A 24,579-nucleotide genomic window follows, 5' to 3' on the forward strand; every position below is an offset into this window, starting at 1 on the left:
TCAGCGTCAGTAAAGATAATGGCAGCTCACACACTAGTATCATCTTCACAGTGAAGGCTGTTACAAGCTTTAGAGTTTTGTAGCTGTTTAAATAGTTTGCACAAAAACTACTTTCTCCTCGTCAATAGTGTGTTCTGTGGATGAACATCAGTAACTGGACAGAGATGTTCTTCTCTTCTTTGGTTCTTAGGCTGTAAAACTGAGCATTAAACATCATCCAAGTGAATACAGCATACAGATTTCCAAGCGATGAGGGAAATACTCTCCACACACAACTAAAGACCATCTATGTTGTATAAGATGAAATAGATAGAATATAGCTGATTATCCCAAAGTGTCAATATCAATAACTGACTATGAGTCACCAATATGAAAAGATTACAAATATTATCTGGTCTATAGTGAGACAAATTTGAAGATTCACTGCTTTTATCAATTTCACTTCACAGAGAATGTTAATGGTCAGAGACTTTAGATAAATTCTCTGTTTCGGCTATAAATATCAACAATTAATCCTAACAAGATATTAAAATGTTAAAAACTGTACATATCTTTGAATTAAGCCAGTTTTGGAAAGTTCAGTGACATGATCTTATGTTACTGTAACAGACCCACAGCAAAGCCGACTATTAAATAATTTCCATTGTTTAATGGTCACAGTTGAAGCACATGATATAAAAGAATATTTACACTGATAGTTTAAAATAAAGAAAAAAAGGGTTTTTGACAACACACACACACACCCAACAGCTTCTACGACCTAAGCATGCTCCCCAGAAGTAGCAAACACACATTTAAAAACTTAAAATTAAGCCACATTTAAAATCAACAAGGGAGTAAAGTGCATGTATGACGGACTCCTCTGTACAGACGTTTCTGATAGACTGCAGAGAAGCTTCATTTGCCAGTCACAGGCACACTCCTACAAAGTGTACAAAAAGAGATAATGTTCAATAATAATAATAATTAAAAAAAAAAAAAAGGATGTACACACCCACATGGTAAAGTTGTGCTACACAGTCGCACTCACACAGGGACACAAAGCAGATATAAAAACATGTACACTTCCTAAATTGTCAACACTAACAATATAGACCTTTACATCCCAAAGAGAACATAGCAGTTGACCCACTCCCCTAACCTAACCTTTCTCCCACACAGTAATACACACACATAAGGAAAAAAATAACATCTAGTCTGAGCATCAGAACCGTGAGAGGATGTGAGAGAGACGAGTTTACTTCAGTTTATCAGGTAGTGGAAATGAACTTGTTTCTGATTGAGACGGACATTCCAGGAATCCAGAGCCTGACGTTTGTGCAGGTCAGATTTGGTTCAGACGTACTGAGGTATTGTGGAGTCAAAAACAAAACAGAAAACTAAAAACAGCATGCCTCTTCTCTGAAATTTGTTTCACTAAACCGTTGTGCGACTATCACCAGCTACTGGACGCACCTTTTCTTTGGGGGAGTGGGGGTTAAAAACACTCATCTGTGGCGTCTGTGCTTCAACCTGAGCTTTTGCGTCCAATGCATACAAATCAGTGTCAAGACATAGGAACCGACTTTGTGTTGTGTTTTTTTTTTTTATTTATTTCTTGCCAAGTGAGTCTACGTTTTATCTTAAATGATCAATTTTGAAGGTTTGAGTGCTGATGAAGGGCAGATTCATTTACCGTCAGATTGTACCAGAAGCACAGCTGTATCATTCTCTTGGTCGCTACTCAGCACAACTGTGAGACATGAGGCAGCACGAGGAGGAAGAGGAGGAGGAGGATGAGGAGATGGACAGGCTACATTCCACCTATAACATCAGGTCGGACCGTTCAGTCAACCTACAGCGATCAAGTAAATTTCAAGTTGATGATGCAGGAACCAGCGACGATGTGACGACTCGAGTGTGTGCAGGCTCAGGCTCATTGACATTGGAAGTTACCCATTTACATTAGGATGGTTTTGAACGACTTCTTCCAATTTCCTTCAGTTTCTACTTCAGTTAAAACAGAACCTTCATAGCCCCGTCACTGCTCTTGGTCTGAGAAAAAACATCTCGAATCACAGATTTCACGCAGGCTCTTGGCGGATCTGTGGGGAAAAAAAAAAAAACATACAGAAACTACTTAACATATCCTTTAAGGCAAAAGGCATTGGTGTGTTTTGCTGAATAAATCCACCAAATGCGCTTAATCTCCTCTTCTCACAGGTGCACATTATCCCTGTCTCTCTCTCACTCTCAGTCACTCTCACACACACACTCGCACACACGGAGTGAGGGTTACATGGTGTGGTAAAGGTTACTGACAGTTCTTTTCTTAAGCCGCCTCAGGGGGTGAGTCCTCCCATATTGTTGCCTCGCTGCCATGAGCGTGGCCCCCCCTGCTGGATGGAGGGAATCTTGGCTGAGGTTAGTGACTTTTCCCGTCTGCGGCCTCTGATTCGGCGGCGGAGAGATTTCTAGTGAGGTTTCTCCGGCTTCGGAAAGCCTCTCCGCACCGACCCCTTGGACTTCTGGGTGCTGGGCGGCCGTGGCGGGAGAATCGTGCACCCGCTGCTTCTTGGACTCGTCGCTGATGGCGTGGGCCGGGGGTTGCGCCGAGGGCAGGGGCGCGGAGGAACGGCTGAGCTCCCACTCGCTCAGGTCGTTGGCGAGCAGCTCCAGACAGCCCAGCTTGGCCAGAGAGGCCGAGCGCTTCATCAGCGACGGAGGGGTCAGCCCCGCCTGCCGGATGCGGGCCTCCACCTCCCGGACCCTCTTCTGGATGCTGCCGCCTCGCTTCTGCGCCGTTCCGCCGCTCAGGCTGAAGACCTGGTCCCTGCATCTGGTCTTGCAGGCTCCTCCCGCGCTCACCTGCTGCAGGAAGGCGCCCAGCTCGCATAACGTCTCCCACGTCTCCCTCATGACGATGTCGTCGTGGGGTCCCTCTGCGACACAGTCCCAGTCTGTGCCCGACTCGAGCTCCGTCACGCCCTCCAGACACAGGAAGTTGACAGAGGCGAAGGGGGAGTGGGTGAAGTGGTGGAAAGAAGAGGTAGAAAGCAATCTGTTATCAGCAGGCTGGAGTTTGTGTCCCTTTGTGCTTCCGTCATCGTTTCCTAGAGCCCCCATCTCAGCTGCATCACCGCTCTCCATCTGAACCGGTTCCAACTTCCCGTCCTCCTCCTCCTCCTCCTGCGCTGTTCTGCCTTCTGCCGATACCTGTGATTGAGACGCCGTCACAGGATGGACACCGGGCGGACGCCGCTGAGAGCAGGAGCTGCTACTGGAGAGGGGCGGAGACGATGAGTAGACCGACAGAGTCTCGTGCTCCTGTTTCATTCTTTGCTCGAGTTGACGTGTGACGCGCCGCACGGACCCCCTGGTCCAGTCGCTATAGAGACGAGCAGGAGCCGCCTCCTCCTCTTCTGTGTTTTTCACTTCCTCCTTTACATTCTCGGCTTCCCCGTGTGATGAAACATCTCCGTTCTGTACTTCCTGCCTGGACATCTTCACTTCCTGGTCTTGAAGGCCCTGAGGCTCTGATTGGCTGAGAGGTGAATTCTGTTCATGCACTGTGGGATTCAGTCCTGTGACCTGCACAGGGACAGTCATGTCCTGCAAAGAGAAGCACATGTGATAGAAAAGATTGTTCTGTTAAAAATGCAAAATAAAAGTGTTGGTACAACTATTAGGCTCAGGAGACGAAGTAAAGCTAATGCAGAGCATTCGACCTTTGCACCACCAGGTGGAGCCCCTGCACTCTGACATCCCACAGCTGAAGTTAACAACTGGGCCGGGCCAAATACTAACTCCACATATTATAAAATTGTGTTTAAGCAGCATTTTCTCTCTCTTTATTAAATTGCACAAGCATCTTACATAATCACAACCTTGAAAATAAAAGATCATAGCATCTGCACACTTATCTCCATTGAAAAATCCAGGTTTAAAGGGATAGTTTAACATTTTGGCAAACTGGCCCATTGCCATAATCCCTGTAGTCATAGCAGTAGGTTCGTTACCTTTAATTGTCGGTGCAAGCTATTTTTAGAACGGCAGAGCAGAGCTGTGAGCTGCTCAGAGCTGCTCAGAGCTACGCTACAGAGGCTAATGGGATTTCTTGGTTTCCCTCATCAAATGCATCAAATACACAATCCAACAACTCCACAACGCTCTGGTGGACAAGTTGTGACCTGCACATTCACCACACTATGACATAATAACGGAACATTATGAGACAGAGTTGTTTTGAGATGATGAGGGAAACCAAGAAATCCCATTACCCAATTAAAAGGTAACAAACCTAAGACTATAGGAATTACAGAAATGGGCCAATTTGCCAAAATGTTGAACTAGCCCTTTAAACATCATAGAGTATCATAGTACACCAAGCCAGAGATATTGTCTGACAAAAGCTTGTGTAGCCCAGAGCTTACATCATTATTTTGGGGTCTGCAATGGAAATAAATGTGCAGTAGTTTTAGAAAGTTTTACCACAGGCCTCACCTTCTTTTTCTCCTCGTCCTTCCCCTCACAGGTGGAGACCTCCTGCGGCTGCTCCTTGGCACAACTCTTCAGCTGGGGCAGCTGTTGCACCGCAGCACACTGAGCTTTACCGTCCTGACTCATTCCCTTGAACTTCTCCCTGGCACTGAAGAAGTTAATGTGATCCGCGCTGCTGCCGAACAACACCTCATTGTCGTGGGGAATGGCACCGTGATAGCTGATCAGATCGCCGGTGGAGGCGGGGCGGGCCGCTAAGCCGTCCAAAGACGAGCCACACATCTGTTGGTCACAGTCCGTTAGCTTGACAGGCACTGATGCAGACAGACACTGGGGTCCGGCGGTTAGCGTGCTCGGCGTCTGTGTTATCGTGTGATCGCACACCGACACCAGGATGGGTTTGGTCACGGGCAGAGGGCAGGACAACACGTGCGGTTTGATCACCTCGTCCACGCAGACCGGAGTTGGGGACGGAGCAGGAGAGAGGGGGAGGTGGTGGAGGGATGGAGGCGGGTGAGGCTGGCCCACCAAAACACTCTGTGACTGTGCTACAGTCACCACGTCCGTCTTCTGAGGCTCGGGCACCACGGTGGCTGCCCGCGGCTGGGAGACAGGCGGCGAGGAGGGCTGCTCCTCAGCGTCGCATAAGCCGTTTGAAAGCGGAGGAGATAAAGGAGACGTGGGGCCGGATGCGGATTCAGGACGAGGGGAGTCCAGGGCCGTGGCAGAACGAGGACGAGCCTCAGGCCTTCGAGCGCCGGCAGCGCTGGAGCTGAGAGCTGCCACCCCGTCGAGGGAGGAAAAGCTGAGCAGGTTGGACTGTGTGCCGGTGTCGGGCTGGCTGCTGGAGTGTGTTGCTTTGGCGGCGCTGCTGGACGTCCCCAGTGATTCCAGCAGCTCTTTCACAGAGGGCCCTGGCGTGGTGCTGGGCTGGTTGTGGGGGTCTGAGCGGCCCAGGCTGTGAGGCTGGGCGTAGGATTTAGACAGCGGCTCGTGGTGCTCAGACAGGTCGCTGTCAGAGTGAGAGCGCCACAGTTTGTTGTGCCGCTGCTTGCTGCAGGAGAAGTTGACATGTAGGAATATCAAAATAAAGTCTAACTATTCTCTCAAACACAGATACGTAAACATGCACATACACTCCTTTAATACAACGGCAATTGACAATAAAATGCGCCGTTACTTGACTCAAGAAGTCCCGTCAGAAAATACAACACCTGTTTAAGTGTAGGAAGTTATTTACACATTTTTTTCAGTTCATCAACTGGTCGGAAAAAAGCTGTTTATCTGGAACTAACCAACTCACTCAGTTTTCCTCTACACAGACGCACTTGTATCACTCCGCCTATCAGCTGTTTAGATCAGTGGCATATGGAAGAAGCGGAGTGATACAGCGCATCACGGAGCCTGCCTGTATGGAGGAATACTGGATGAGTTGGTTAGTTCCAGATAAACAGGAGGGAAGTCCAAGTAATTTGACATATTTGAGCATTTTATAAAAAAGTAACACAATAGTTACCTACCTTCCTTTCCTAATTAATTTTATCATGTAGTAACTCAGTTACTTTTTGGGGAAAGTAACTAGTCACTATAACTAATTACTCTTCAAAGTAACATGCCCAACAGTGTTCATAAACAGTTTAAAGTAGTTGCTGTGGTGTGAGCCTGTGTCCTTTTCATCCTATTGGGTGGTTTTATGACGTCATCGAACAGTGCGTACTCAGAAAGCTCCAAACAAACACACTTGTGTGTGTTTATACCTGGCCAGCAGAATGCCCTGGTACTCCTCCAGCTGTCTCATGAATGAGGGGTTAGGTTTGGTCACGGCCCGGCGCTCCTTGACGTAATCGAAGGCTTTCTTCAAATCCCAGCCGTACTCCTTCATGGCGTAAGCGATCACTGTGGCTGCGGAGCGACTGATGCCCATTTTACAGTGCACCAGGCACTTGGACCCAGCTTTCCTGGTGTAGACAGAAACAATCAAGCAGACATATTAGTCCATCATTGTCAAGTCCTTTGAAAAAAAACACTTCAGAGAGAAAGAATGATTTATTCCTACAAGACGAGAAGTTGGGAGAAAGAGCAGAAAGCATGGAGTCATCTGAAACTCACTTGGCTCTGGATATAAACTTGTAGGTGTCATTCCAATAGGCGAGCAGGTCAGTGGCCTCCTCGTCGTAAACACGGATGTTGTGGTACTCAAACACACCAGGGAAGAAGTTGTCGATCTCCCTCGTTACATTCAGGATGTACTGAACCCTGGGTCACAGTGAGACAAGACGAGGACAGACTTATTAATGTTTTGCATGATGAATTTCACTCTGACAAAATGATTGTGGGGGCCTTATCATGTTTTCTTTGACTTGAACACAGCCTGTACTGTGCAGTGGGCTTTGTTGCTTTTGTTCCCCTGCTTACCCGCTCTTCTGCAGCTCCTCCAAATTGGATGCATTCCACTCAGATCCCTGTAGGAAACAAAAGCAATCCTCAAGACTTGTTCAGAGCCTTCCACTGAGCTTTTCATAATGCTTAAATCCTGTGGCAAGACATGCCTGATATCCACCGTTCACTCCAAATCAAACAAGGGCAAAGTAGCTTAAAATTGGGAACCAGAGACAGCCTCATGTGTAACCAGTGTTCAGATATTTTACTGCGAAAAAAATCATTATGAACCGTTCACTTTCTACACTCGAGTGTTCTTCTTCATTAATGTGTGGTCTAGATGCACTAGCGGTTCATCCAGCGGATCTTGGGGATGTTCTGAGTCAACCTACCAAAAAGACGTGATCAAAGATCTCCGTGGGACTGTCCATCTGGCCCAGAATCACGATCATCTCATTGTCGATGAACTCCTTGAACTCTCGCAGGTTGCATGTCATGTGCATTTCCAGCTCTGTTCGGATCTACGAAGCAGCAAACACATAAAGTCTTAAAAAACAGTGAATCTTAACGTAAAATGCAAGAATTACATTTTATATTAAGTTAAATATGGATGGCTAAAATTTTTCAAAATATTAGTCTTTGGGAGGGGAGACAGCTTGGTGCAAAAACTGCGTTAAAGAATCTGACCCACCTCTTTGCAGGTGACATTCTCCAGGTCTTTCTGCATCATGATTTCCCTCAAACTGGTTTTGATTTGACGCTCTGTCAGCTCTCTCTCTGTGGGTCTGAAACAAACACAGTGACAATGAAATATAAGAAATGGTCCAATCATGAGATATTACGCAAATGTAGAATGTTAGTGTTTAATTTCTACGCTTAAAGCAGATATCAGTGGCACGGCCGTTTCGGCTAATGCTGTGTTCAAGGCAGGCTTTTGAAACCGTAAGTTACAGCTTCAAGTCACAACTACGACTTGGTAGCGTTCCAGGTAACCCGTAGCTCGTGTTTTTACCGTCCTGTTGTCTGTGAAAGTTCCCTATAACGGCCACTCGTAACTTCCGACCCGTGAACTCGTACCAGATCGAACTGGTATGACTTCACAGGAAGGAAAAACACAAAGTACGAGTTTCCTTGAACGCACCATGAGTTAGCAGCCCCCGCCCTTGTCAGGCATCAATTGGTCCTCGTGCTACGTCACCACATTCACGCGCATCCCTTGGCTGCACACACAGCCCTTCATGCCGTTCTCTCCCCTCATTGGATAACACTTGTATCCCACAAGGAAAATTTTCTCCTCGGGTTACAGCAGAGCAGAGTGACGGAGAGACTCGTGTTTAGGCTGAAATACTTCATGTAAGTGATTGCTGACGGAAAATAGGACTATTTAGGACTTACATTAACAAAAACATTCCACTGATATCTGCTTTAATCTTTCAGTATTCGCATCCAAGGCATTAATACAAATGATAAATAATCATATGTCCATCTGTCTAGAATGACTGAAAGAAAATAGAGGAAGATATTTACACATCAGAGAAGAGGACGGGTGAGTCGGCACGATGGGACTGCACATCCTGCATGGCGTTCCACTCGTTGATGCGCGCCTGGTCAGAGCACACCCTGCTTTGATAGTAGCTGACCCAGGTGAGGAACAAGCTGCCTGGGAAGTAGTTGTGACAGCGAGCCACCTCACACGCCTTATGGAGTGACTGGAGGGCCGACCTGCGAGAGTAGAAAAATGAGAACGAAAATAAAAAGGGAGAGAGAGAGTATGAAACTATGACATAAACAGGCTTTTAAGTAAATGGCATATATTAGATACCAAGATGAGCACTTGCTAACCATATAAGGAAAATTAAAGATATCCATTTCTGCAAATTGTGCGGATTAGTGCAGTGTGACTCACCACATGGCCTGCACCGAGACCGGCTTGAACACATGCACTCTGTTATCAGTTGACACACTGAAACCCCTGGAAGCAAGAAGAAAGGGAGCACAAAGGAAAAATAGACAGTTAGCCATCTGAGCAAAACTGATGAGTGTTTGCTCTGTAATCAGAGCAGGAGATGCTGCAAGTGTTCTTACCCATCTCCGTCCAGATGTATCAACGTGTCGCTCCACAAGGGCAAAACCAAACCGACAGAACATGAACTGAGAGAGGGGGGTAAAAATGGCATCTTAGAACTTCATGTGTCAAAACAGACAGAAGCATATAAGCACATGTGTTTATTACTGTCTGTCTCACCTATCTACAGGACTGAAATCCATTCCCAGCACCACACTCTCCTCCGTGTCCTGGCGACCATTGGTTGAGACCACCACCATGTAGCGAGTGATGGTGGGGTGGGCGCTTTCCAGTCGAACGGCCTGCAGCAGGAAAAATCATGTTGGTTCACAACCTTGACACTTAAAGGGATAGTTTAACATTTTGGCAATTTGGCCCATTGCCATAATCCCTATAGTTTTAGCAGTAGGTTTAATCATCGGTGCAAGGTATTTTTAGAACGGTGGAGCAGAGCCGCGAGCTGCTCAGAGCGACGCTACAGAGGCTCATGGGATTTTTTGGTTTCCCTCATCAAGAGTGTTGGATTGTGTATTTGATGAGTTTGATGAGGGAAACCAAGAAATCCCATTAGCCTCCGTTGCTCTGAGCAGCTAGCGGCTCTGCTCCGCTGTTCTAAAAATAGCTTGCACCGACAATTAAAGGAAACGAATCTACTCCTAAAACTATAGGGATTATGGCAATGGGCCAATTTGCCAAAAATAGTGAACTATCCCTTTAAAGTTGCACATGTGTTTGTGTTGTCGTGTGCACCCACCAGTTTAATGTTGTCCTCTGGTCTGAGCAGAGTGAACATGGTTTGTAGGTGCTGCTGGATGTCGCCTAGGATGAGATGACGGAGAGAAAACACAACTTTGATTACAGTCAAAAAAAAGCAATGACGCATACGACATGATCGACTCCCAGCTGATACAGTCAGACAGCTGACAGCTGACAGGACCTCACCTGCATGTTTGCTGCGCAGCTGCGAAAAGCGAGATGCAGACGAAGGGGAGGAGCCATTTCCTCGAGGTAAGAAGAGAGCAGCTCCTTTAACTGTCAGGAAACTCTCGCTGATGCTGGACACAGAGAGGAGAAACACAGTGAGTGATAACTGATAACCATCCAAAAATGGCAACAACAAAAAAAAGGCTCATGCTAAACCAGACACAATTGGGACTGCTGGGACCCCAGGAAGAATAAGCATTGCTCCTATAATGAAGCAATGGCTAATGGGGATCCGAATAATTAAACAAACAAACAAAAAAGAAGCTTTTATGCAGATGTACTGTTTGTAGAACTGAAATAATTAACCAGTTAGTTGACTGACAGATGTGTAATCTTCTACTCATCAATAGTTTGCTTTTCAAATACTCAGATTTTCTTTTTTTCTCTCCATTGATAGTTAAGTCGTTATCGTTTCTTTTAAAATAAGCAAACTGAAACTGAAAATTTTCACTTCTTTCTGAGAAATTGTGGATTCAACTAATTGTCTGTGTAAGAGAAAACATCTGGTGACCACTGAGTGTGCGGGGCTTTGTTGAGGGGATATCAATAACGGTGATTTCATCCTGTGTTTTCTCAGCAAATACACACACGACATCTTGCACAAACATCTTATACACAACAATAACAGAAAGCCTGATGCGCCTTTATGAACCGGAGGCTCCAGACTGTACAGTCTGCAACACACACACACACGCACACACACACCAGCTGCTTCCAATAACAGCCAATATCCGACATGTTCATAAAATGACAGGAGGGACAACGGACTGAGACATATGGAGTTACAGAGGGGAAAGAACACGTTGTCCACTCAGAGGACCACTTCTCCTTTTTCACATGGACGTTTGTCTCTCTCAGACCAGCAGACCTACGTTCAGTGTTTACACTCTGCTGCCAGTTATTACTGATCTGGCTCCAGTCCTTTACAGGATAAAATGAACCACTACCTGGCATGAAATTGGCAACATAAGCTAAGCTCCTCGGTGATGCCATTCAACAATAGAGTTACATAACAGATTTAAGAAGCCCGGCGCATTCCTGATTTTAACAATGCTCTGTATTTTGTATTACGTCTGAAATCATAACAAACAACTACAGTATTATTGCACAAAGGGATTAAGTTGACACTACAGTGGAAGCTTCATTGTGCTTAGTAATGATGGGTGGGCTGAATGCAGATTCACCAGTGATGCATTGTTGCCATTATTTTTCAAAACATACTGCAGACAATGATAGACACAAAAACTCATCTCTTTCAAGAGGGAAAAAGCTTGACTTCCTGCCCAACAACAGGGACTGCACACAAGAAACACTGGCAACATTGGCAAATGACTAAAGTAGACAGACGTTATGAAAACCACCTACTACCCACACACCATTCAGAGACATAAAAAGAACAGAGACATTTTGGAAGAAGATCCTCTGCGCTATATTCTGTGGGAGGACAGAGGCAGACAGCTGAGTTTGCACTCCTACACCAAGTGTAAATGCACACAAACACTAGACAGATGTCTTACTGGAGTGTGAATACCAGGCAAGTGGAGACAAACCGTGTCCTGCCTGAGCTGATCAAACACATATATTGCCTATAAAAGCCAGCATCACACCCAGCATTTTCCCCTCTGAAGACATTAGGGCGGTCAAGATCGGTCGCTCGTCTTGATTCGTGAACAGTCTGTCTCAGGTACACTGTGTGCCTTTCTGCTGAGCGCCCCCACCCACCCCAGCCACAATTCACGCACATCTAGAATAGGAAAAATAATGAATTAAATAAAAAGGTGGGTGGAGGAGCGTGTGAGCAGATGAGTGTGGCATCTGGCAGACATTTCATAAGGATCGAATGGAGGGAAATCTCTGCTGTCATATCCTTCCTATTGAGTCACCCTGGAAAAACCAAATACCTTTGTTAAACCAGATCACTGTAGCCAAGTAATGGACAGAGATAAAGGCCATATGAACTGTGCCAAGACTGCACGTGAAGGGGTTTTCCAAGAAAGCTTACAGTCATTAAAATGTCCAAATCTTATACAAACTGCATTAAGATTATTCTAGCAGCCCACACTAGACATCTCATTTATAAAGCTGTAGGATCACACTATCCTAGAGATGTAAATCACAGTCACACAGGCAGGAAGCCTCAGGCTGTGAACACACTGTGCTCCATAAACTCACAGCTGATAAATTTCCCCCCGAGAGATGACGGAGTTCTCGGTGAAGTAGGGTCTCATCTTCCCCTCGCAGCAGACGCAGAAGCAGCCGGCTGACGAGCTCCGCGGCGCGGTCACAACACCGGGAGGCATCGCTGCTCCGGTGGCGGGGACGGAGAGCACGGACGGTGTAGCCTACTGGAGTTACCGACGGTCGCTTCGCTGTCTGTGGCGCTGCTGAAGTGGTCACGTAGTTTTTGTAGAAACGGCAGAAAGCTCTGGTCTGACTTTACTTTACTGTAGCTTTTAATGGACACTGACGGACAGCGCGGGTCTATGTGAATTATCCGTCAACATGATGCAAAACGAGATCTTTTAAAGAGCCTGACAATGTAGGCTACTGACGTGAAGATACAGCGATATGTTTAACAACACATGCCGATGAAGCGCAGGTGCCACAACATCTGCTCGGTGTGTGTGTGTGAGGGTCTGCAGCAGGATGCGGTAAATCCTGCCGCTGAAGGGGCGGAGACACACACGGTCCAATGGGGGAACACAGCCGTCTGTACAGGGCTGTATGAGGGATTACTGGTGCCATGGGCAAGGGGGGGGGGCACATGGTTAACAACACAATTTTTGAAATTATATAAGTGTGAAAAGTTATTAACACATCAGAAAACGTTCATTAAACTAATCTAGGAAATCAGATCTGAATCATTCCCTATGACGCCGTTTGTAATATTTTGACTTCAGCTTCTCCTTATGCCATCCCAGAAGTGAGAATCAGCAGGGGCCCCTATCGCAACACTTGGGTCACAGTATTATAATAATTTTTAACATTTTGTGGTATTCTGATGTTTTTGCAACTGAACTGTGCCGATTTAAAGGGATAGTTCAACATTTTGGCAAATTGGCCCATTGCCATAATTGCTATAGTCATAGCAGTAGGTTCGTTACCTTTAATTGTAGGTGTAAGCTATTTTTAGTACAGCGGAGCGCAGCAGCAGGCTGCTCAGAGCTACGCTATGGAGGCTAAGGGAATTTCTTGGTTTCCCTCATTAAACTCATCAAATACAAAATCCCAAAACTCCACAGCGCTTTTGTAGACAAGTTGTGAGCTGCACAACCACCACGCTATGAGATAATGACGGAACGATACGCCGTTTTCGAGGTAAATTCATACAAAACCGCTGATGCGCGTTGCGTTCAGGGACAGTTTTTCAGCAAGCAGTCTCCGTATTTACCCTGTATTTACCTCGAAAACGGCTCCGTTTCGTATCGTTCCGTCATTATCTCATAGCGTGGTGGTTGTGCAGGTCACAACTTCTCTACAAAAGCGCTGTGGAGTTTTGGGATGTTGAATTTGATGAGTTTAATGAGGGAAACCAAGAAATTCCCTTAGCCTCCATAGCGTAGCTCTGAGCAGCCAGCTGCTGCGCTCCGCCGTACTGAAAATAGCTTACACCTACAATTAAAGGTAATGAACCTACTGCTATGACTATAGCGATTATGGCAATGGGCCAATTTGCCAAAATGTTGAACTATCCCTTTAAAGTCATTTCAATTCTTGGGCAATGGGATTATCCAGCAGACTGACTGACCAGCTCAGTCATGAAATGTTCTCTGGTGTAGTAGAAACTTCATAATTGCTACTTAGACAAGTATGTTTTCTTACATTTTATACATCAAGAAATAGTAATATAATCAAATCATCCAATAATAATTGTATAAAAATGATTGGTTGCAGCTCTTTTTTGCTTAAGAAAACTGTAGTTGATCATATCAGTCACATTAATAACATCTGTCACAGTAGCTGGAAAGCTATTTTAGTATGGCAGTCACCCAGCAGACCATGCTGTTTATCACTCAGTTATCATTCAGTCTAGGTTATAAACAATTATCTCTCCTCTCATAAAACAACATCAAGAACCCATTTATTTGGCTTCCACGACAACGCTCATCCTGATAAGGCATCATTCACTCCCCATACAAACACGCACATCCTCTACTGAGAGTGTGGCACACAGTCTGAACCCTGCTGCTGGAGGAAGGGAGACGGGAGAGTTGTGTAACCAACTCTAGGACTGTAGCCGTTAGGTAAACTTCACACCAGAGCCAGAGACACCCGACACCCAACGCACTGCTGCTTCCAGCAACGCAAAAACAACAACAACAACAACAACAACTACAACTACAACAACAACGGAAAAAGGATTGAGAAATCAAAAGAGACATCAGATGACCCATGAGGAGAAACTTGACCTTAAGACTTGGTTACACTGCTTGTTGATTCCTCGTGGTTTCAATTTATGGGATGGATTACAAACCGAGGGTAACTGTGAGGCCACCACCTGACTCCCAAATTCACAGGACAAGCAACAACTGCAGTGGTGTTTTTCTTTACAGAGGTGTGCTCAGACTCGGTGTATGATTTGTCCCTCTTTGTTCAAGCAGCCCGAGGGGGGAGGGGGGGGGGGGGGGGGGATTCAGTAGCATGATGAACAGAGTTGACCTGCTCCATAAAGTTACAGGTTTTGAATTCTCAGTGATTTTTACAAGCAGGAGTTTTTTATTTTATCAGGTGGTTTATTGTCTACATTCACTACTGTCAACCATATAAAGCTTACACTAATGAGGCTGCATCACCTCCACTGACTGGGACAATGAAAACCTCAGCTTCCTCTTCATCTGTTTTCTTATATAAGGCTGTTTTTTTCCTTTCCACATCAACCCCCCAAAATCTCCTTCATTTCCCTATCTGATCTGATACACTAAAGAAATATTCATCATATCTTTTTATAAAAGTATTGTTGGTCTAGCTGGGAAGCATCATGGGCCACAATCCTGTCCTAAGGCCTATGGACTCTCAGCAACCAACGTGTTTACGTGTGTGTTTGTGGAGCCATCTCTCAGGTGCCGTTCCCTCCCTGTTGTCTGCTGAAAGTCACACAGTGTCCAATGACGGGCAGGAGAGGCCGTCATGTGGTGGTTACATGCAGACAGACACCGGACACTCCTCTGTTGCTCTGATGTCTCCATGTATACGTACACACAGTCACCTTAGGGATCACATCACATATAGTAATACACCGGTGCACCCACAGCTGGTCAGGATCTCCTTTACCTGTTGATTTGAACCACGCACCAAGTCTTGTTTAACTTTAGCGATGAAGACACTCACTATAAAAATGCATTCACTAACTCCATAACCCTAACCTGAACCTCATTCTAACTTTAACCCTTAAAGCAGGTGTTAAAGGGATAGTTCAACATTTTGGCAAATTTGCCAAAAATCTTTCAGTTTTCCCTAAATACACAATCCAACCACTCCAAAACGCTCTTGTGGAGAAGTTGTGACCTGCACATTCAACACACTATGAAATAATCACGTATAATTATGTAACGTTACAACACATTAAGCAAATACGTAACTACTTGCGCTTTTGAAATCACTCGGCCCAGCAGCTGTGTCTGGAATACAGTTCCGGTTACACATTTGCCTCGAAAACAACTCTCTGTCTCGTAACGTTAGATTATTATTATCTCATAGTGTGGTGAATGTGCAGGCCACAACTTCTCTACGAGAGCGTTTTGGAGTTGTTGGATTGTGTATTTAGGGAAAACTGAAAGTTCTGTGTCCCGCGTCTCTGTGCCTCTCTCTCAAAACAACATGCACCTACAAATAAAGGTAATTAACTCCTATGACTATGGGGATTATGGTAATGGGAATTTGCCAAAATGTTGAACTATCCCTTTAAACAAGAAACAAGGTTACACACAGCACAGGTCGTCAGTCAATAACTGGACTGACTTGTACGGGGCTATTCACACACACAGTCACACTAAGGGAATTTAGAAACCCTTTTTGAGGTCAATTAGCAGCTGCGTGATTTTTTCACAGTGGAGGAAAAGTGGAGCACTTGTAGAACCACAGATCCCTCTTGTCGTGAAGCGACACTGCTAACTAAAGCTGCTGTACCATCCCAGATTACAGAAGAGTGAGAAGAAGATTTATCAGGGAGTCCCAGATGCACATAGGTAATCCTGAATAAAAAGAAACACGCAGACAAAAAAAAAAACACGCCTCACAATTGAATTACTCTTTCTCCCTCTGATTTCCTTTTTTGTAGGGGGGCCAGTGACGTCGCTGCTGTCACCGACGTCACTATCCTGCTGATGTCAGTGACGTTAATCAGCAGGACTGCAGTGGGCCCTGCTTACGCAGAGGGAGACGCTGCATCACTGAAGAGCAGTGAATGTTGCTACCTGTGTCAGAGAGACGAGCCCTGCTGCTGCTGCTGCTGCTGCTGCTGCTCACATCTACTGCACGACGCGGACGTCAGCCACGGTGTGTGAAAACACACAACCTGCTCCGACTGATTCAGTGAGCAGGCTTGCTTCTATTGCATTGTCTTTCCCTCTTTCCATTGTTGGCGCTTCCATCTTTTCTCTCTCTGTAAAACATATCTGATCAGGTGTTTGCAATCAAATAGGATTTGTAAGGAAGAGAAAACTACTAAATCAAATTAAATAGCACTTGACTGCATAGTTTGTGGAAGTAGCAGAACGATATCATAGTGGAAGGTGGGAGGCATTGTAGGTTTGCATTTCAGAAAAATGTACTTGTTCTCCTCCTCGTGACCTAATGATGTAGGTAAGAAGAGGAGGGGTGGGGGGGGTACTGACACTATTCACTAGGCCACGCCTTTTGAGGGAACTGATCACATCTGTAGGTTTTGATCTTACTGAACCCAACCAGTGATAATCTGTTTCACTTATACAATGCAGAAGCTGAACACACTTAACTTCCCTTTAACTGAAACATTAAGACCAACACATGAAAATGTATTACATAGAGTTCAATGTTAATTACAGCGATCCTTGTGCTATTTAACATCATAACATTTAATCATCCCAGCAGACACACACGTATTGTTGTCCATTTCAAACTAAATCATTTCTTCTGTTTGATGTATGAAATCAATACTATTACAGGTTATAGGTTGCATTTTGTCTTGCAAGGCTTCCATATAATAAAGACGCTAATGGCTCCAGACAAACTGTTGAACAATTCAATTTTCCCCAATCATTGTGAGGGACAAAGATGAAATCAACCATTTCCTTCACAGTGTGGTGGAAACTACAGTCAAGTATGAACAGCTGCACTGTGGATGCTGTGTATAATTGTTGTAGCCATAAATGGCTATCTGGTTACATCACTCATCCTAACCATAATAGCCAATGGTAATGCGTTGAAAGCAAGTTTTATACTAGAAACCACAGGCTATGAGACTGACAGGCAGCACACAGATGAATCAATAAACAAGACATGAAGCAGTCTTAGCGTTTAACAAGCAAACAAGTTATAATATTCCCTGGCGTCTGCTGCCCTCCATAACGCAGTATGATACACACACAGCTACTGGTATAAAAGCAGTTTGAGGAGGTTTGCAGCTGACGAGGCTCAGCTCTGCACCAGGGGCTGGAGATATTCATATGTGTGTTCCTTTAAAAAACGGCGTGTACCTACAAGTAATAAGGTCATGATGTTACATATTCCATAACTGGCTGTAAGACCATGCACTCAAATAAAGTATCTTCAGTGAAAATGTTCCATCCATGCACACACAATGGGTGTGTGAGAGGAGAGCATTAAAGGTCAATGGTTAAATTATCTTTGGAATTTTAAAACAAGATACTGAAAATAGTATGGGATTACAAAATAGTGTAAATCAAAATGACGTCTGATCCTATCTCTGTGCACACACATGTGTACACACACACACACACAGCCCTGCTATGTGAATATAGATTTCACTCCCAGCTGCACAAATACAGACAGTCCTCTCAGTCGGATGGCACAGAGCTCCAGTGACCAGACACAGAGGCACTCTAACTTCGGGAGTGGCCACCAATCAGCCCCTGGATCGGCACTGCAGCTCCCGTGACCCACATATCATCCACACAGCTGACTCTCAGGGAGCCTTCCGCCCTCTAATGGACAGTCGGCGAATCACAGCTGGGTCACCACACACATGTGAGGATTTCTGGATTTTCATACGTTATCATAAGGACAGAATGAAACAAAAGGGGAAAATGAGAGTGTTACTGCAGCTGAGGTTCATTCAGTATCACAGGCATCTACAGCAAATAAACTCTCTGATCGCTGGCAGACTATAACCAGTCGGAAATGTGGTTGAGTAGAACAGGATAAACCAGATTCACAACTCTGGTTAAATGCCCGAGGCGACAAGGGACGGCACAGGACGGTGACGCTACAATACCACAGTAACTTCTATGTCAGGTCACAACAGTGACAGAAAAAAAACTCCTGCAGGTTCTAACACATGTGAGGGTTAATCATCAAGTGGTGCCTCAGGTAGAGTCTGTTTCCTGTTTCCAACCAATTAACATTTCACGTGTATGAATTCAGGGATAAGACAACAACTTTACAGGTGATTCTGCACCATATACGGGTCGATATCTCACCTCCTGGGCTGAGAGCGGCGGTCATCCTCCCCGCTGCCGGACTCCTGGAGAGAGAACACGAGAGAATCACATTAGATAAAAGGTCAGCATGCTGACATGGAGACAGGCGGAGACACTGCATGAGATGGATGTTAGTGTATTACAATAATTGCTGCAACAATAAGTGGGTTAATCAATTAGGTGCTTCAAAAGAAATCATCTGCAGCCGATTGATCATTAATTGAACGCTCATCAAATGAGGGAATTTGCCGCCTTTGTTTCTGGAACATGTTTTGGGTGGTTGGTTGGACAAAACAACACACTGCTCACAAGTTAATCAAATTAGAAGAATGAGCACAGTAACTGGATGTGAAAGTAATCATTAGCTGCTGCAAATAAATCAGGAGAAATTTGCATTTGCATTTATTTGTATGATCACTAATTCATGTAGCACTCTATTTCCATCTCAAAGTGACTACGTTAAAATACAGCTCTCTTTTCAGCTTGTGTTGTTTGCTCTGGTAGGATATAGTAGTTCAAACTGTAATTTTGATCAGGTTGATGACTTACCTAATAAGAAATATGATTGAAGCATAATTTTTATGACGCAATAGGATTTTATTTTTTAAAAAGGGCTATTACTTTAAGTTGGATCTGCTACAGTAAGGCTAGCTTCAAACAAAATAAGCAGTGAGAGAAAGTGACAATGTCTTTTATTGGGTAAAACAAAGGGTATCTTGTCTATTTCAATATTATCTCAGTCTCACGCACACACACTGTCACACACATTCACAAATATACAGTTACAGAGCTAGAAGCATCCAACAGAGTATTCAGTGCTGCCTGAGCGCGGAGCAGCAGGGTCCAGCTTCAACTCAATTTACACACTCTCCAGGAAAATGACCTCAGTCTGTTTTTAAGGTGTGGCCAGTCACAGAATAACATATTCACACACATGCAAAAAAAAGGCAAGTTGAAGTCCATGGAGAAGAGAGAGAGAGGGGAAGAAAAAAAAAATCTGCAAATTATGGAATATCACACGTCACTGAATGGGAAGCCAAGGATTAGGTGGAAGATAAACACCTGGCACTTATCTTGTAACAGCGGTACTTATCTTGTTTACACTGTATGTAGGCTTAACTAGCCTTAACAACATTACAAAGCCATTAACAGCTTCATAAAGGGAAGAAATGGATTCCAGGTTGATGAAAGGCCGCGCCGAGCCGAGCACAGACAAGTTGAACTCATCCAGGCCTGTTAAGTGTGTGCACTGACTGAGGCGAAGTGATATGGATGAAAACATTTTTCTTTTCTCCGAAAGCACAACAAAGCTTGATACAGTCGATGCAAATTTTGTGAACTACAGTATATGTGTGTATTTCATCTCCAGCGTAAATATAGAGCAGTAAAAACCTAGTCTTTTTTCTGGCCGAGGGTCTGGATTCCAGACTTGGCTGCTGGTCTTGTGACACTGTTGTAGACTCAGCTCAATGTAATATATGCAATGGGACATCCTCACCCCGCCTCACCCACAGTATCCAAAGCAGGCGCCCATTGTGGATTCTCTGGCTCAAGGAATATTTAAATCAGATCCTGAGGACTGTTGAACATCTCATGTAAATGATGTGATGCTAGAACCAATGTAAACTGAGTCTATTTGCAAACTGCTTACTACCAAATGTTGTGACATTGTGTGTTTGGAAGGTCTTTTGAGGTCAAGAAGTGTTATTTTCAGTGTATTGCACCTGATTATTATATATTCAGATTTTTATATGAAGCGACAATAACATCAATGGGGTTTGTCACTTTGAAAAGAAGCGTTAGTTTGAAGAGCCTGCTGAATAAGTGAAACGACAGAGTGACACTTGTTAAATTCATCTTGTGAGTCAAACTTTCAGTTGTTGTTCTGCATGTTGATGTGTCCTACTTTGCGAAATAGTACCCAACCTTTGTTTAGATGGGAAACACGCACAAGTTTTGCATACATGAAAATGTGAGAGGACTTTTTCCAAAGCTTATGGAAATGTCCAGGCTGGACAGGGTTCTGCAGGACAGGAGACATCTGGGGCTGCACCAGAGTGACCGGGTTCTCTACTCCCCTGAAAGCTAAATAAATATGTCCAAGTGTGTGTAGCAGAGTATGAGTGTTTTCATTTTAAACACACACACCAATGAGTCTGGATGGGTTCAACATCAGGGTCAAGTAAATACAGTAGGAAAAAAAAAAAAAAAACAGCCGGCAGACATCTCATGCAAAACTTTATGCGAGACTCCACAAACACACACACGCACACGCATCACATGACTGCAAGACAGGAAACCAGACATGCGTCTGTGCAATGCGTTATCGTTGTTGTGTGTGTATATGTGTGTGCGGGTTGCAACTTGAAAGCATATTTCCACAAGAAAATGCCTCACATCCTTCACCACCCCCTGCCTGCCTCACCTTAGTAAATTACACATATGCATATCTTCCTCCTCTACTTTTACAGCTCACGCTCCTGTTGTGATGAAAGACTTCCTGGCTCACTGTCACATCTCCAACACCCATCATCATTCATGGGATGCAAACTGGGAGGTACACACTGAGCTGCCGTGGCCCGAGCTCTTCTTGCCAATGATCCGTCACTGTTACAATCTAACTATTGTTGTTACATATATATTTTTGAGCTGTTCTGGATGACAAGCAGAAGAAATTACATGGTAAGACAGTGATTATTATACCCACAGAACCTGTTTTACTCTAGAGAATATAAAAAGGGTGTGAAGGACAGGGTCGTTATTAAGGCCACAATACTTCAACGTGACTGACATTCTTGGTAAAAAATAAATAACTTGAGTGCAGCTTGTGATTTGGGATGCATTCCGGGAATAGAAGAAAAAAAGAAATTCACACACAACTTCAAATCTAGCAGTGGATCCAGAGAGCAAGATCGAAACAGCCTTCCACTGCCAGAACTGAGATTCTACAACTGAGCTACACAATAAAGTATGCCAATGCATATTTTAACGTGATATGCATTTGCCAAACCATTAAAGAGACCCCGGGGAGCTTGCTTTTGGTTATAAAAGAGTCTCATATTAATGTGGATGAATCTACGTTACCCATACTTGTTAATGGGTCCATTTTCAATAAATACATAGTTTATAGTTATTTTGATATTATTATTTAGTGGTCGTTTCGCCCCGTATTTCCTAGTTTCAGTTTCCCGGATGCTGCCCGGCGGGTCATGGGAATATCACCGCCGGATCACTAGTTGGCATCCTTTATGGTCGGAACTACGAAGGTATCTGATCATCTTCGAACCTCCGACTTTCGTTCTTGATTAATGAAAACATTCTTGGCAAATGCTATCGCTTTTGCTCCGTCTTGTGCCGGTCCAAGAATTTCCCCGTGCGTGCGGCAGCTCATGGGAAATGTAGTGTGAAAACACTTTCCGAAACTCCCTGTTGCCCCTTTAATAAATTTTGCTGTTATCTTTATATACGCATCTTTCATTTCGCATCAATATGATGAAATAAATACCTCAACTTGTAGGTTACAGCCTGGTGACAAACTTGATTTGACTTTTATTTGTGCAACGGTTAGGAAAACAGTCAGTAAACAACGGCTCTATCATCAGCAGCACCGTCTGCCCCTTTGAAGACGCTTAGACGCACAAATCATACTGCAACTCACACAGGAAACGTATGACGCTGTGTGAACCAGACAGAGACGGACAGCTGAATGGGAAACAGAGTGTAAACATGTGGTGTATGTCACTTCCTCACTTTCTTGCTGTTTGTACTGTAGAGATCCCTGCCTCTGCAGAAACAAGACGAGCGCAAAGAAAGATATATAGCAACAGGAAAACCACCGACAGTAAACGACAGTAAACATTTAATAAATAATATCCGTTCTGCAATTTGGTCAATCTTCATCTGCAAAATCCTTTTCAGGCTACGCGATAACTTATTCAGCCAATGTGTCGAAAAAAATATATATTTGGAAATATGGGCGCAGTGGGTTGAGCAGGCGCCCCATATGCAGAGGCTACAGTCGTCTTTGGTTCAAATCCCGCATTGGGCGGCCACTTGCTGCATGTCATTCCCCCTCTCTCTGCCTCCTCATTTCCTGTCTCTCTCAACTATCTACCAAATAAAGGCAACAAGCCCAAAAAATACTTAGAAAAAAAAAGTTGGAAATGTAATAAATAGGCATCCATGAGGGGAGTCAGAGCTCCACACGCAATGAGGAAATTGTGGGGAATAGAAATCAACATCAGTGATTTGAAAATGGTAAGAAATACTATGTAAATACAAATATTTAATAGGCTACTAGGCAATACTAGGCAGGTGACCTTTGCAGTCAAAGACAGGAATGTAACCAACCTTTACATTTGGAAAGGCACCATCCCGCTGGGTATTGGGACAGACACTTGGCTCAATTTAGGTTCAAATCCTAGCTGTGCAGCCATGTCTGCCATTTTAGTCATTAGCCCATATGATAGTAAATCAATAAGTACACTTTATGGAAATACAACTGAACAAGAGTCAATGTTTAGTATAATGTTGATCTCTTTTGGGAAGATGTTGATCCAAAAGCATTGTCACTAACTGTGTTGGTTATGCATAATATCAGTTATTGATAACAAACCTTTATTTGCTTTATTGAGAATAACCCTGGAACTTCCCATTTTAAAAACTTGACAACTAACAAAAAAAATATTATGTGTTTCCTCCCTCATGAAATGCATACAATGATTGATATCTATCTTTACAAGTAAAAAAAAAAACATTAAGGTAACATTTTGGCCCACTACTTAGCTCTACTCTGCCATGACCTTAAACAAAGTCACTCGTTTCCTGCAGTATAGGGTATTGCTATTAGTCCCATTGGATGATAGTGTGTTAACAGATTCATGTTCCCACAACTGGAGTAGCACATGCACACAGTGATATAGAGACAGGGCGAGAGAGACAGACAGGTAAAGAAGCATGCAGACAAGAAACGACCTACACACAGAAAGACACGTCCACAACCTTGTTTACAAACCAAGACAGCACATAACAATAGTGCAAGAGCTAATACCTGCATTCATGCGTGTCACAAGGCACTCATTGTGAGCGGAAGTGCATGAAATTTTGTTGGTTGAAACTGCTCTTTCGGTTACAATTCTGCTATGTTAACTATTGGAGAGCTGTTATTTTCTGTCACATGAACAAATATGAAACAGTTTTCAAGTCGCAGCAGATTAAAGTGTAGTTTGTCGACAGTGTAAAGCGCTGCTGGACCTTTGAACAGGGGGAATACAGGAGTCGTATGAACGTTTACACGTCCATAAACACAGACATGGAGAGTGTTCTGAGCACCTTAACGACGGTTGCTAACCGTCGTTCGTGAACGTCTTTACAGCCGAGCGGAACACTTTGAAGCAGGTTGACTTTAGCAGCCGCTCCGATACTATAACTGAAAAATGATGAGCAGCTATATTTCACGCATGCGCAGGAGCACAAAGGCAAGGCACTTTATGACAGTCAGCAGCCGATAAAAAAGACAGCGGAAATGAAGCCGCAGTTCGCTTTCGACAGCACAGAGATTCGGGTTAGTGGGTGGCGGTGGTAACGATAGATGAGGAGGGTCCAAGAAAGGCGGCTCTTACCGAAACGCAGGGGCTGGAGCTGGTGCTGGGGGTCGGTGAACGCTGCACGGTAACCAGCGCCATTCAGCGACTGGGAAGCGGACACCTGAAAGAAAGCGACACCGACGAGACGAGCATAATTGTTCAGAGGGAGAGAAAACCCAGCTGAACCCGGGCTGTATGTGTGCTCTCGTTTCCCCTCTCTTTCTCTCTGATCGTAGACTATTTGACTACTCCCCGGGCTGTTTCCTCTGTCAGCGCCACATGCGCATGCGCAACTACCCTTAGCTTGTCAATCCCGATTAACCGTGTGAGTGCCGGACACAAACAAAGCAGCTGTGAGTGGTGGTGACTGTCAGTCAGACAATAAGCCGCCCCATACTGTGTGATAATGAATGATGTTATGATTGATGAAGTATTATCTTTATTAGCTACC

At 44.4% G+C, this 24,579-nt stretch overlaps 1 protein-coding gene across 4 annotated transcripts; it reads right to left on the bottom strand.

Moving 5' to 3' along the window:
- Positions 1–634: 634 nt before the first annotated feature.
- Positions 635–24,438, bottom strand: ssh2b (slingshot protein phosphatase 2b). Of its 4 annotated transcripts, XM_085798669.1 has the most exons (16): positions 24,165–24,438; positions 18,544–18,587; positions 9,866–9,978; positions 9,678–9,742; positions 9,104–9,225; positions 8,944–9,009; positions 8,765–8,830; positions 8,386–8,580; positions 7,550–7,643; positions 7,251–7,379; positions 6,895–6,941; positions 6,589–6,735; positions 6,237–6,437; positions 4,483–5,533; positions 2,302–3,591; positions 635–2,084 (listed from the first exon to the last, which is right to left on the bottom strand). In XM_085798669.1, exons 1-16 carry the CDS (start codon positions 24,225–24,227, stop codon positions 2,064–2,066), a joined length of 3,714 nt encoding a protein of 1,237 aa, XP_085654795.1. In that variant the 5' UTR covers positions 24,228–24,438; the 3' UTR covers positions 635–2,063. The 4 variants fall into 4 exon arrangements, with proteins under 4 accessions (XP_085654795.1, XP_085654794.1, XP_085654793.1 ...); XM_085798668.1 differs by having other exon boundaries at positions 635–3,591; XM_085798667.1 differs by lacking the exons at positions 18,544–18,587; positions 24,165–24,438 and adding an exon at positions 12,080–12,528.
- Between the last annotated feature and the right edge of the window lie 141 nt (positions 24,439–24,579).

The sequence above is a fragment of the Trachurus japonicus genome, chromosome 14 (genome assembly GCF_045865225.1).
Source record: "Trachurus japonicus isolate A0001 chromosome 14, Traja_1.0".
Taxonomy (NCBI): Eukaryota; Metazoa; Chordata; class Actinopteri; order Carangiformes; family Carangidae; genus Trachurus; species Trachurus japonicus.